This window comes from Hyla sarda, chromosome 4 (genome assembly GCF_029499605.1).
Source record: "Hyla sarda isolate aHylSar1 chromosome 4, aHylSar1.hap1, whole genome shotgun sequence".
Classification (NCBI taxonomy): domain Eukaryota; kingdom Metazoa; phylum Chordata; class Amphibia; order Anura; family Hylidae; genus Hyla; species Hyla sarda.
In genome coordinates this window covers 209,983,062-209,998,570 of record NC_079192.1, presented here as the reverse complement: position 1 = coordinate 209,998,570, position 15,509 = coordinate 209,983,062, and the positions used below count along the sequence as shown (strand labels likewise).

At 36.9% G+C, this 15,509-nt stretch overlaps 1 protein-coding gene across 2 annotated transcripts in view; it reads right to left on the bottom strand.

Annotated features, from left to right (window-relative positions):
• SEMA3E (semaphorin 3E) overlaps positions 1-15,509 on the bottom strand; it is a 206,022-nt gene that overhangs the window by 76,645 nt on the left and 113,868 nt on the right. For both annotated transcript variants that reach the window (XM_056573405.1, XM_056573404.1), the window contains exons 3-4: positions 8,666-8,725; positions 4,714-4,833 (exon numbers count right to left, since the gene is read on the bottom strand). In XM_056573405.1, coding sequence (XP_056429380.1) covers positions 4,714-4,833; positions 8,666-8,725 — 180 coding nt within the window. The remainder of the gene's footprint in view (positions 1-4,713; positions 4,834-8,665; positions 8,726-15,509) is intronic.

The following is a 15,509-nucleotide window of genomic DNA, read 5'->3' as shown; positions in this document are numbered from 1 at the left end:
ACTAATTTTTGCTATTGTTCTCCTTATGGTAAATAAAAAATATTTCTAATGTACTTTGTTTAAAAAAAGTTTTCTATGTTTTATTCGTGCTTAAAAAAGCTCAAGAGCACATTTTCCCCCATCTCATACACAGACTTTGGACCAAAGCCCAAACACAGAACGTACAGCCTGGAGTGCTGAGGGGGGTGGGGGTGTTCAGCCTCATCCAATCATAGCTCCTCTCACACTTAACTGCCATATGCTGTTGGTTGGACACCCCCCCCCCCCCAGCACTCCAGGCTGTACTTCCTGTGTTTGGGCTTCGGTCCAAAGTCTGTGTATGAGATGGGGGAAAATTTGCTCTTGAGCTTTTTTAAGCACAAATAAAACTTAGAAAAATTCATTATTTTAAACTTAGTTTATTAGAAATATTTTTTTATATACCATAAGGAGTGCCATAACAAAAATGTGTTTTAATGAGAGTGCCCATTTAAATACAAGGCATGTTTTAATACTACAAAGGATTTTTTTCCACAGGAATTCCTTATTAAAGGGTGCAGAGACTAAACTAATATGGGGCATGGAATATCTTAGCTATGAGGAGCGATTAAAGGAGTTATAATTGTTTAGTCTTGAGAAGAGACGTTTAAGGGGGGATATGATAAATGTATATAAGTATATTAATGGCCCATACAAAAAATATGGAGAAAAACTGTTCCAGGTCAAACCCCCCCAAAGGACAAGGGGGCACTCCCTCCGTCTGGAGAAGAAAAGGTTTAGTCTCAACGGGTGACACGCCTTCTTTACCTTAAGAACTGTGAACTTATGGAACGGTCTACCTTTGCAGCTTTAAAACAGGGTTAGATACATTCCTGGAACAAAATAACATTAATGCTTATGTAGAAATATAAAATCCCATCCGTTCCCCAATATCGCGCCACACCCCTACCCTTCAACTCCCTGGTTGAACTTGATGGACGTTTGTCTTTTTTCAACCGTACTAACTATGTTACTATGTAACTATGTACATGTCAGTTCCTTTATTTCTGCCATCTAGAGTTTAAATGCAGAAAAATGTTTACAGTGTGAACTATGGTGCAGAATTGGAGATGCATTGCCAGGTGATAAAGTTATTCTCAATATTGACTGATCTTCATTATATTGTGATGTGGCTGATGCAGAACATGTCTCAAGGTTTCGTCCAGAGACGAATGGATGGGGAAAGAAACAGTGGTGGATAGTGTGCATTTTCGAACACCATCTCTTTTAACACTATGAGGAATGTGAGTGGAGGTATAATACGGAGTAAAGGTGCGTTCACACCACGTTTCAGAGATCCGGCTGCTGGATTCAGCTGGGAAATTTCAAAACCAGCCGGCTCTCTAAAACATGGTGTGAACACACCCTAAGCAAGCTGTGTAAATTTAGGAGATGTTGTCAGTAATAAGGGGTGGTTTGTTATTTAAGTTTGCAGTTATATCTAGTATTGATGTAGTATCTAGTATTGAGATATTTTTCCAAGAAGAGATTTGACCAGAGAGATACTCTTGAAAATAGATGTACTGCAGCATACTATAACCTGTAAAAAGTGAAAAATGAAAAGGTTTTTAAATAAATTAATAAAGTGTAAAAAAAATTCCCCTTTCCCAATAAAACCCTATACAACCCTATACATAAAAGGTATTGCCACACCCGTAATTACTTAAATAAAACGAAAATTGCTATTTATCCCGCACGGTGAGCACCGTAAAAAAAAAAAAAAAAAGATCAAAAGATAGCATGAGACGCAAAAATTGTATCAATAAAAAGTACAGCTTATCCCACAAAAAATATAAGCCCTTACACAATGCGGTTGGAAGAAAAATTAAAAAAATTATGGCTGCCAGAACATGACAAGACAAAAAAAGGGGAAAAAAGGATTATGTTGAGAAAAGGAAAAAGAACAGAAAAAAGTATATAAATTAGATATTGCCATAATCGTACCGACCCACAGAATAAAAATAATATAATTTTTACCATCCAGTAAATGCCATTAAATATGAAAATAAAAAAAACGCCAGAAATGTTCAAATATTTCACAATATTTTGGAGGTTTTCACAAAAAATGCTGCATGAATCAACAAAGATTTATCACTAATATAATGCACAATATGTCACACAAAAAAAATCTCAGAATCGTCTTGCTAAGTAAAAGCATGCCAGAGGTATTACCACTTAAAGAGACACAGGCCACGTTTGAAAAATTAGGCTTGGTTATTAAGGTAAAAACAGGTGACGTCCTTAAGGGGTTAATAAATCCAAATAATATTTTATTAGAAAACAGATTTACTATGAATAAGTTAAGCGAGCTAGAGATGATGGCATGCATTACATCATATAGAAGAAGATTAATAGAACTGATAGTGTAATGAAAACACACAGTCTAAAGTCTGGCCTCATAAATTCCAAACCTATATTACAAAACTGATTTATGACTTATCAGAAGCAATATGACTAGACACTGAATGTTGCTGCCATATTGTGATTTATGTTTAGAAGAATACACCGCTAAAATACATCTAAAAGTAACTTTTATTTGATTACTAACTGTAATCAATGATAATGATCATGTTGCTGACACTATAAGAAATGTTGTAGAATATTGTAAATAAATAAATAAAATGTCTGTACAAAAAAAAGTAAATAAATAAAAACATTGTAATTATGTAAAAAAACATTTAAATACTGTGGTACATTATTTATACGTATCCCTCTGTGTAACAATTAGTGGTTCTTAAAGGGGTTGTTTAAGATAAATTTGATACAGTCTGCTAGGGGGTCATAATACCAAAATACACTATACTCACCTGTCTCTGTTTCTGAGACTAGTCATGCTGCTCTCATCCTTTCCTCTGCCTCTATTTACTAACTCTATTTACCCTTCTGATGATAACCCCAGGCCACCCTGCAGCAAATCACTAACCTTAGCAGTAGTTGGCAAGAGACCACTTAGGCCTGTGTTTGGATGCAGTATATTTGGCAACAAGGATTTTCACTTTTAAGCTCTCCTTTGTTATTACATTATGGGTGTGGTAGAGCTAGAGCACCACTAGAAACATTTTTGACCCCCCAGTTCCCTGGATGGTGGGCCATTGGGAGAAATCTGTGTGAGAAAGTGTATGACATGTGAGATCAGAATGTATGAGAAAGTGGGTGAGTTGGAGATGTGTGAGTAAGAGGGGTACATAGGGGAGCAGCCTGTGTGACAAGGATGGCAACGTGTGAGAACAGAGGAGGGGATTCCTCAAGACCTTTTAAGTATTACAAAGTCAAAGGGTTGTGTCTTACATTACCTGAAAATAACTGAAACAGATGTAATGGTAGAATTACCATTGAATCTTAAATCTTGAATCAAAGTTACAATGACAGAGTCTAAAATGTAAAGCCCACATACTGACCCATACTTGATTTTATGACCATAAGATCCTCACAGATTGCTAAAGGTCGCTGTACTGGTCTATCAATGGTCTGTGGTCTGAATTTATTTGTGCTGCTTTAGATGTTGGGTATAGTTGCAGAAGAAAATTTCTGATTTGCAGTAATTTCTGCAGTCATCAGAGGTCATCTCAGTAGACTGGGCTAGTTGAAAAAGTAAAGAAAAGAAGGCATCTACAACCAGGGAATATGCCACCTGCGAGTCACTAAAATTTATTGTAGTGTATTCACTAATATAGCCTGCAGAGTACCTGTAAAAAAATTATCTTAAATGTATTATGTAATATTATCAATCTATGGTGGTATCAAAAACCTTCCATAACCCCAGTCTGAATAGCAACATTGTTTATTTTCATAAAAAAGCCCACAAATATGATGCTAACCAGATGTGACATCCATCATAGGGATATTATGTCAACAGCCAATCCAGAACATTTGGAAATGGAGCCACACAGCTGACTGCTTGCCCTACAAGAGACTTCATGCTTCTAGACAGGAACAAGAACATGCAGGGCTACAAACAGTTATTAATAGACTACTATTTTCACAAACGTATATATATATATATATATATATATATACATATATATATAAATAAAATTATAAATACATTTTTAGCATAGATCTTTATAAATTACTTTGATATAAATTTTCCCCCACAGTAATGAAATTTTGCTCCATTTTAGCATGGAAATAGATTATAATATACTTTGATTACACAACCTACAAGTAGATAAGCAATGAATGGATATTTTACTCTATGACGTATAGTACAGTATGATCCCATATCAATATATAAACATGTTATATATTTTTTTTACTTTATTGGTTCCATGACAGTGTTTGACAATGTGTTTTCAAGGGCAAAGCTCAGAGCTATGAGCCAATGGAATGTTATAATGTCATCATGCCTGGGGGGGGGGGGGGGGGGGGGATATAACTTATTCCAGGTAAGATGCTAGTGTTTTATTGGTACTAAATGCCAGGTCTAAAACAACATAAAAAAGACAACAATAATAGTGAATTATTTAAGCTTTGAAGAGTGTCTTCAAAGCTCTCCATTGATCACCAGTCATTTTTACATGTAACTTTAGAAGCAAACTTGTAGTGTTCGAAAAAGGAATTCAAGCAGATATATTGTAAAAGTTCCTAAAGCTACAAATCAAAGACATATACATAAAACCACAAAGCACAACAAGAATGTGTAAAGCTGAAGGAGAAAGGACACGATGCCTGAGGTAAACTTTCAAAAGCACATACCTGTGACCTGAGTCCAACTCTTATAAAAGTGCAAACTGGATCAAATGCTCCCGTTCCACAGGCCAAAATGTGAGTTCGATTATAATGATGAAGAACTCGAATGAAGTTTGCACATTCTCTCTGAAAACATATTAAATTAATGTATTAGTAATTCATCATATATCTCTAAAGATAGATTTATAGATGGATAGATTCAACAGATATATGAACTGATGGAAAGTAAAGATTCAAATAAAATTTTAACATTTTTCAATCTTAATCCTATAAATTACTCACATTCTTCAAGCCTAGCTGGAGGTTGGCACAGGTATTACTTGTGAAGAATGAGGAGATTATCTACATTGCTGTAATGATCCCATTTTTGGGATTGCAAATAAATGATCTCAGAATATTTCCTATGCTGTACACTTCTGCTTAAATTGACTAAAATAAACTTCAGACAAAGTAGCAAACACTATCAGAAGATTTAGACACTTAAATATACTTAAGAAAAGAGCTTGTACATGGAACTTGTTGGGAGTCACACAGATGAATTGGTAATTGTACAGCCCAGTGTATAATATGTCTCTCCACAAGGGAGCTGAAGACATAAAAAATGCTGACGGTGCACTTAACTCCTTAACGACGCAGGACTCCGTGTCATATCAGGTCGAACACGGCAGCCAACAATGGCTGGGACCCGCGGCTAATACCCGACATCACCGAACGCGGTGATGCACGGTATTAACCCTTCAGATGCGGCAATCAAAATTGATCGCTGCATCTGAAGTGAAAGTAAAAGCTTCCTGGGACCACCGTGGTGAAGTTGCAGCATACCGAACAGCTTGCAGGACACGAGGAGGATCCCTTCCTGCATGTCCGATTGCGGAATAACTGCTCCGTGCCAGGCACGTTCCAGGCAGGAGCAGTTGAGCGGCGATAACACTGATCAATGCCATGCAAATGCATTGCAGTGATCAGTGTAGGAAATCAGTGTGTGCAATGTTATAGTCCCCTATGTAAAAATGAAGTGTTAATAAATGTGATTTAAAGGGGTATTCCAGGAAAAAACTTTATATATATATATCAACTGGCTCCAGAAAGTTAAACAGATTTGTAAATGACTTCTATTGAAAAATATTAATCCTTTCAATAATTATCAGCTGCTGAAGTTGAGTTGTTGTTTTCTGTCTTGCAACAGTGCTCTCTGCTGACATCTCTGCTTGTCTCGGGAACTGCACAGATAAGAAGAGGTTTTCTATGGGGATTTGCTTCTAAACTGGGCGGTTCCCGAGACACGTGTCTTCAGAGAGCACTTAGAAAGAAAAGAACAACCCAACTTCAGCAGCTCAGAAGTACTGAAAGGATTAAGATTTTTTAATAGAAGTGATTTACAAATCTGTTTAACTTTCTGGAGCCAGTCAATATATATATTTATATATAAGTTTTTCCCTGGATAACCCATTTAACCCCTTCCCTAATAAAAATCGGAATCACCCCCCTTTTTCCATAAAAAAAATGTTGTAAATAAATATAAACAAATGTGGTATCGCCGCATGTGTAAATGTCCGAGCTATAAACATATGTCATTAATTAAACCACACGGTCAATGGCATACACGCCCCGTGTGACATCACGCCCCGCCCCCTCAATGCAAGTCTAGACTTGCATTGAGGGGGCAAGGCGTGACATCACACAGGGGCGGAGTCATGGTGTCACGATGCTCCGTCACCGTGGTCGGGAGGCATTAGACTTGGAGTCTCCAGCACTTCCTACAGTGCTAACAGGTTGGTGTTGCATGCTAGATTGCGGGGGTCCCCAGAGGCGAGACCCCTGCGATCAGACATCTTATCCCCTATGCTTTGGATAGGTGATAAGATGTCTTAGTGCCGGAGTACCCCTTTAAGGGATTAAATGGGCACTGTCATTAAAACACATTTTTACTATTGCACTCTTATGGTAGATAAAATATCTTTTTAATGTACTTTGTTTAAAAAAAAAACTAAGATTTCTATGTTTTATTTGTGTTTAAAAAGCTGCTACTAGGTGTCTCCCTACTTGTCCAGAGCACATTTCCCCCTATCTCTTGCACAGGCTTTGGACTCCTGCTGGCCTGGCAGAAGTCCAAAGTCAGGAAGTGCAGTCTGGAGTGCTGAGGAGAGTGTTTCCAGCCTCATCCAATCAGTGCTTATCTCACACTGAACTGCTCTGGGCTGTCTGTAGCAGAGTGAGGGAGTAAGTTCTCGCCTGTATGGCTTCAGATGATGTCACAGCCTGCAGGGGAACGCCCCTTTCCAGTCTGTGAATCTAACTAAAAAAATATAAAAAATAAAGGCAGGGGTGGTTTATAATGATGGGGGCAGGGAACTGGGAGGATTACAAAATTTAACAAGAAACTTTTTTTTTTAAGAATACTTATTAACACTAAAGCAATTGTCATGACCTGTTGAATAAAATGAATAAAATGTCTTAATTTTACCACACAGTAAACAGCCATAAAAAAAGTCAATAAATAAAATTACCCCCCCCCCCCCAGAAATGTTATGATTAAGACAACGGAAGCCTTAAAGGATAATTCCAGGTTTTTTTTTTATTTGACTATGCTACATGGGCTGTAAAGTTAGTGCAGTTCATACTGTCTGTACCTGTGTGTGACGGTTTTCTCACAATTCTTCTGTGATTAGCACCCTAATATTTATTTTTAACAGCATACAAAATTACTCATGTCTCAGGATTTCCCAGGCTGCAGTGCATCGAGACCTGAAATCACTAGTCAACTGATCAGAGGGAGCCTGTCCTGCTTCAACGGGCGGAGCGACTGCTGATGAAGCACAACGCGAAACATACGTTGGGGTTGGATTTGGTAGGTAGCAATATGCATGGCAGGTAGTATTATTGTTGCTAGGCTGCTTTTTTTGTTGGCAACTTATCCAGTCCTATATACCTTAGGTTCTGTTACAGCAGTTTTCATCTCTTGCTCCCAGACCCGGTCTTAAATTTCTTTGTGTACCACCATTATGGTGATCTAATTGTGAGATATAGCTGCTTTTCTCTTTTGGACTTTGTTTTACATCCTGTTTTCCATGTATTTATGTGCCATATATGCAATCTCCACTTATCTGTATTTGTCATCTCTAGTGCCTGTATTTTAATATTTCTGATATATGTTTAATAAACTTGAGATTTTACATAATTGGTTCTTTTTTGTTGGTGCATATTGTTTGAGTGAACCAATTGTGGCACCATTATTAGGTTGGTGGCATAACAGCTGTAGGCACCCTGATTAAAAAACACTGGTGTATTGCATTAAAGGGATCACTGGTGTGTTTCAATGGGTGGGGTGGCTGATGTGTGGGAGGAAGGAAAGTGACCTCATTCTTACAAAGTATTGAACTATGGGATGTGGAGTTTAGAAAACTGTACAGAAAATACCCAGTTCTGGCAGGTACATACTCCTAAAGTCCGCTTATGGTGGAAAACCCCTTTAAATGAAAAAAATTAAAGAATAAAAATAAGATAGAACATTATGGCTTTTGAAATAATCAACTTAAAAAAAAATTACTTTCTCATTAACATCCAAAAAACTTGCGATACCAAAGGTTTGAAGATATCTCTGTGGTCTCTTCATTGTACAATTAAGTCCTGCCTCCCCACCAATCAGAAATTAATGGACTGTCCAATATTTCCTAGATAACTCCTGTGACTTTAGAATTGTATTTTTAATCCTAAAAGAAAAGTTATACAACTAGTCTCGCTATAGTCCTATTAAGTTACACTCTAAAGTTCACATATGTATTATAGAACAAAAAAGGTCTACATGACCAATTTATGTAACTAGTCAAGCAAAACCACAGATTGTTCTTAATATATATAATCTCAGAATCAGTACGGAAATCTGATAGTAGTCATAAGCAGCTCGACTGCACAGAACATTATTGTAAGGCAAAAATTAAACAAATGATCTAGTATTTACCTCTTCTCTTCCTTTTCTGTAGCAGTCGTCAATTTGCTGTTCTGAGCTTGGCCAATGTATCTAGGATAATGGGATAAATGTTTGTCAGCATCACAGTCAATGTAATTTTTAAAACATAGGGAAGTGTACCATAAAACTGTGAATCTAAGCAAAATGAGAATGCTTACAATTAATCCAATAAAATAGACTGTTATAGTTTTACCAACAGCAGAATATTTTTGTAGCTACTAGGTTTACCTTTTGTTTCATCAGGCTGTTAAATGTGGTTAAATGAATGGCTGTTTAATTACTAACAAGCAGATTAGTGTTGTTTATATAATATATTATTTTACTTTGCTTGCAGGAAGATTGAGCTAACATAAACCACACCCTGCTTGGTACGAATATAATACCGGTGTCAAAAGAATTAACTCATACATTCCCCACTTGAGAAACCAACGGCTAAACAGTTCAGGTATTTTTAAACAGTTAAACACTGTTTCTTTAACAGGAAATGTTACTTAATGGTTTATATACAGAGTACAACCTGTAATATTATCCATGTACGGGAACAACTTAATAGCTTAATAAATGACTCTTCCTCTGAATATGTAAGATACAGCCTATTAGTCATATTTAACTTGAGATAACAATGTAAACTCCCACTTATCATAACATATACTTACAATTAAGATAAAATGTGTGAGACTATCCTGTAACAAAATGCCTTGGGCTTTCAAAAAAGAACAAGCCAAGCCTATTATTGACAAAAGTAAGAAAGAAGTACACATGTGTGTAATTTCGTCAATTGAGTAAAATGCGTAAATTTACAGATATGTAAACAACTTAAACTTCAAATGACACACACAGCCATCATTTTGGACTGTGCATGTTCAGCACAGACCTAACCTTAACACTCTTAACACTCTCAGAGGGTTGACAGATATGTGGACAGTAAAATTTGGAAAGTATCTGAAACATAAATTAAATGTAATACAATACAATGTATAATTTAAGTCTGGATATGAAACCTTGATTTAGCAAGATATTCCACAGATTGCTGTATGAATTAGTGAAGATAAGTAAGTCAGAACGTATAATCACTTCTTTAAATTGAATAGGTTTACACTGGCTCCTACCCTGTACATATTGATGAAAATCCTCATTGACTCCAACAGATATAATATTCTTTATATATATATAAAACTCAATGTGTGTATGTGTGTATGTTCCAGCATCACGTCCAAACGGCTAAAGATATTAACATGAAACTTGGCACACATGTTACTTATATGTCAGCAACAAACAAAGGATAGGTGATTTAACCCTTACTTACCCCCATTTGCCAGGGTCTGGGAAATACATGTAACTGCATAACTTCCAAACGGCTGGAGATATTTCGATAATACTTGGTCACATGTAACTTATAAGTCTACTTAAAATATAGGATAGCTAATTTAACCATTAACTACCCCCATTTGGGAGGGTTGTTTTTTTTCTTTAAAGTCCCATGCAAATCAATGGGAAATGTATGTTCCCACATAACTTCCGTACAGTTGGAGATATTTCCATAATACCTGGTAAACATATTACTTATATGTAACATAAAAATATATGATAGTTAAATTACCCCTTACCTACACCCTTATATAAAAGATGGGTTTTTGTTTCAAGTCCCATGCAAGTATTTGGGACTTCCAGTACCTTACTCCACAAGCTCCGCTCTGCATCTCATGGAAAATGTGTCAATCCGGCTTGCAAGCCACACCTCATCTCACAAAGACACACCCAAATTTTAAGCCCCAACCCTTTCATTATCTACCCTTTTTGTGCATTGGTCTGGCTTGCAAATCACGCCCAGTCCCACAAAGCCACGTCCCCTTCTATTTTCAGCTTACAATATCTTCACAAATCAGTCCCACCTGAGGACAGGATGTGAGGATGGAACATAAGGATGGGATATGAGGTTGGTATGTGAGGAAGGGATATGAGGATGGGATATGAGGTCAGGATATGAGGTTGGGATAAGAGGACGGGATATGAGGTCGAGATAGGAGGACAGGAAATTAGGTCAAGATAGGAGGTTGGGATATGAGGTCGAGATATGAGGACGGGATATGAGGTTGAGATAGAAGGACAGGATAGATGGTCAGGATATGAGGATGGGATATAAGGTCAGGATAGGAGGTCGGGATAAGAGGTCAAGATATGAGGTTGGCATATGAGGATGGGATATGAGGTTGAGATAGGAGGTCGGGATATGAGGACGTGATAGGAGGACGGAATATGAGGTTAAGATATGAGGATGGGATAGGAGGTCAGGCTATTAGGTTGAGATATGATGATGGGATATAAGGACAGGATATGCGGTCAGGATATGAGGACGGGATATAAAGTTGAGATATGAGGAAGGGATATGAAGTCAAAAGCTTTCTCCTTTGTTGATTTGCCTCCCCAACAAGGATTAGGAAGGAAAAACAAGGCATCGCCGGGTACTCAGCTAGTCTTCTATATGATAAAGAATAATTATCCCATATGTCTAAAATATTATTTTTGGTTAAAAAAACACTGTGATTTTAAGCAATCTTGCATACCACTTGACATGAGATATGTGTGTCTAAAAGACCTTCCAAACTTTTCGATCAATAGTTATCCTTTGTCATAATATTGTATATTCATTACTTGTGTTCGCTATTGGGCAACTTGAAGAGTATTGAATCAAATATTGTGGACTTTTTGGTAAATTAATTAAGGCTCTTCAGATGTGGGCATACTGTGGGGTGATCTTAAAGCCTCTTTCCCAGTTCTACTTTTTTTAAAAGTCTCACAAATACGCAGCAATTTTTGGTAGAAAGGAATATTAAATGATATGACAGTTGGAGAATCTGACCAAGGTAGTATCCCAGATACAAATCCCAGATATGAATGGGCACTGTCAGATTTAAAAAAAAAATTATATGTTGTTACTGATGAAAATGAAAACCTTTTGAAATATGGTTGTTTTATTATTTACATTTTTTTTTTTTTAATAAAGTAAATGTCTAACACCACTAGAGGGGTCTCCATACCTAATGGGACAATAACCAGTCTTGCAGCAGCATCAGGCTTGTCCATGAGTCATGGACAAATTATGACTTCGGGACAAGGCTGCATGAGTAAACACACCAAACACTTCCCACCACCACAAGGGAGGGACATGCCCCCTTCCCCTAAGGACATTTCTGACACTGTGAGCCAATTAAAAGAGGTATTTTTATAAGAAATATAGGTGATAGTGGCATCAAAATTAGATGTACATGGAGAGGATTAGGTACTGAGTAGCATATTTTTATTGTGGGGGGGGGGGGGGTCTGATAAGTACACAGATAAATAAAATCAGTCTAATCAATTTTTACTTGACAAATCACAGAATAAACTTTTTTCTCCCAGTGACAGAGAAGGTTTCATAAAGGAGGGAATTCTTATAATTTAATGTCTAATATAATAATTGAACATAGGGCCAATATCTGTATCAAAGCAATTAAATATAAACATGGTAGGATTACACTAAGTGAGGAGGAAATCCAGAAGATTGTTGCCCCCTCCTCCACTAAGCTTTATAAATCTGAACTGAGTATTAAGGAGGTAGATATAGACTCCATCTTAGATTCATTTGATTTTCCTAGAATCAGACAGCACATTTGGAAGAGCCAATCTCACAGATTGAGATGGAATCCTTATTAGGCTCTTTTTGGGAACTTCTGCCCCTGACAATTATTGCCTACCCTTTGAGGCATATAGGAAGCTGAGAACTGCTTTATTGCCCATTTTGACAGAGGTCATACATCAAACCTGTAGGGATGAAGGGGTGATGGAAGCTATTGTTTTTTTGGATTCTTATTAAAAAAAAAAAAAAAAAGATCCCATGAAATTGGAATCATGTTATCCCACATCTCTGTTAAATGCAGATGTTAAGATTTTCTCTAAGAGTCTAGCTCTATTATTAAAGGAGTATGTGAATGATATTATACATAAAGACCAGAGTGGTTTCCTGACAACCACAGTGAGTTCCTTTGGGGAAGTATAATTATTAGCACAAAAAATTTATATTGGTAGAATATCTTCTATAAATTGTGATAAATCATGACTTCTTCCTCTGGATATTAACTTGGCCAAACTAATAAGAGCATTGAAAATTCTGGCGACAACTGATCATTTTGAGTATTTAATTGTAAAAAATACCTTCCCAAACCAGTGATATAGTATATGAGCCTCAATTTGATGTTGGCTATTGCTAACATCTAAAATAAGAATAGGAATATGGTTAAAGCTCCCAATTTCAATGGCAGACCATATTGCTTTTGCAAAGATGTTGACCCTACCTCAAATTCTTCATGACCCTAATGTGGAACCCATTTAAGTGATTAAAAAATCTGGATAAATATCTTGATAAATGAATTGATCTGTGGGAGAAAACCCATGAGAAAGAAGCTTGAGTTCTTGTGCATGCCCAGTAAGATGGAAGGCCTAGCAATACAAAATATTAGTAATGATTATTTGGGGGTACGGAAGGTCTGCATTGAATAAATGTGGGTGTTTTGGATTAAATTCAGTTAGCATTTTGGAATGGCTTGAAAAAGGAAAGGTATTACAGGAGATCTTAAAAAACATGACTGGAGAAAATGTATAAAATAAAGATATTGATTCCTAATAATATTATGAGCAGTATTAGTAATAGTTATACTGTCACAATACATTTGACTAATAAGTTCTGGGTATTTAAAAATATTGATTCAGTTCTGTGTTTGTAGTTTCTATGTATATTATCCCAGTACTCTGGGATAGAAAAACGTATCCCCTATCCTACGTGTCAGATCGCGGGGGTTCTGACCACTTGGACCACCTACGATCTCCTGCATGACGTATCGGCTCTCCTAAATGTCGCGTGTCGACCACTGCATGAAGCGATGTCCGGGTGCATTACTTCGGCTCTACCATAGAGATGCATTGAGGGTGAGTGTCAGCCTTCGCTTTGTGCAGTGGTGGACATGCCCTTTTCAGGAGGAGTTCCAGGGCCCGTACAGAAGATTGTGCGGTCAGACTTTAACATAGGTGATAAGTTTTTCTTCCCCTGGAGATCTCCTTTAATTTGTCTCAAAAGAACAAAAATCTCTGCGTATAGTTTGATATTGTTACTTCTGCTATGCTACTGTTTGCAGCAAAAAAGAGAGGAAAGACAAAAAGGAAAAACATGTGACTGCAAAATCATACACACAATCATGTACATTTCAAAATATAACTTTACAATGAAATTATGTCTAATTTAGTGTACAAATGTATTTGGCAAAAAAGAAATATAGCATAATATACCATATTTATGTTGTTCAGATAGTTTCTAACATTTGTGGATGGAGAATATATCTCCATAATCCCTCCACGTTGAAGGACTTTTGGAATTTATATTCCCATAACAATCAGTACATCAGTACAGTATTTACAGAATAACTATAGCTACATACAGATCACAGTATGCTAAATTTCACATTGTGCAGACATTTGACCATTGTAATCTTACAAACACAAGGGTTTTCACAATAAAACAATTTTTACATAAATGACAATGAAAGGCTTTAGAGAGTGAATTTTTGAGTTTTCACTGTTAACTACTTATGGACTGTACAACTTACAGTTAATGGGTTATCTCATGAATCTATTTTGTTGTAATGCATCAAAACATGCCACCATGTGCATTAAATCGATTTCTACACTATCAAAAAGTATTTGATGAAATATACTAAATATTTGTAACATTGACCCTTAGTGTTGAGTCTCCTTATCCTTCAAGTGCATCCACATTCTGAACTCTGTATTGGTGGACAAACATGCAGTCTATTCTCCTCTTCACAACATACTTAGCAGTGGTAGAGAGAACCCCGAAGGCAGGGACAAATTACAACTTTTGCTGCCCTAGGAATAGATACTGCACTTGTGCTGTTAGGGGGTCAGATATTTTTTAATGCAGATATTTCACAAATCTGCAGCAAAAACCACACTGAACTTTTTGGCCTCAACACTGCCCATCACCCTGAGCACATCATCCACACAGTAAAAAATGGTGGTGGTGGTGGAGTTATGCTGTGGGAGTGCTTCTCTCCAGGGAGACAAGTAAGAATTGATGGAACACTGGGTGGAGCCAAACATAGGGCAATCATTGAAGAAAATCTGCAGCAGTCTGCAAAAGACTTGAAACTGAGGCAGAGGTTCATCTTTCAGCGGGAAAGTGACCCTAAACATGTGGCCAAAGCTACAATGGAACGATTTAGATCAAAATATATGTAAGTCTTAAAATGGTCCTGTCAAAGCCCAATTGAGAATCTACAGCAAGAATTGAAAATTGCTGTTCGCAGGTGGTTCAGAAACATTTGCACATCTCTAAGTATGCAAAGCTGTTAGAGACATACCCCGATAGACTTGCAGCTGCAATTGCAGTGAATGGTGGTTCTACCAAGTAAAGATTTTGGGGGGGACTTATGCATCCAACAGATGTCAACTTTTTTTTCTCATTATTGTTTGTCACAATAAAAGGTATGTTTCACTTTTAAAGTACTATGTGCGTTGTATTGAGTAAAAAGTATTTCAAAATTCCACTGTGTAACAGTAGCAAAATGGCAAAATATCCAAGGGGGGTGAATACTTATGCAAGGCACTGTATGTGTAAATGTAAATTCAGTAGAGAAAAAAACAGACATGGTCACACATCTACAACTTGCACAGTGATCCTGAGCATAAATTTAACAAAACTAATAAGTTGTTAGTGTGCATTGTGATCATAAAGGGTAAGCCCACTAACCATGTCACAGTCACCTGTGTGCAGCGGGTCTCTAAC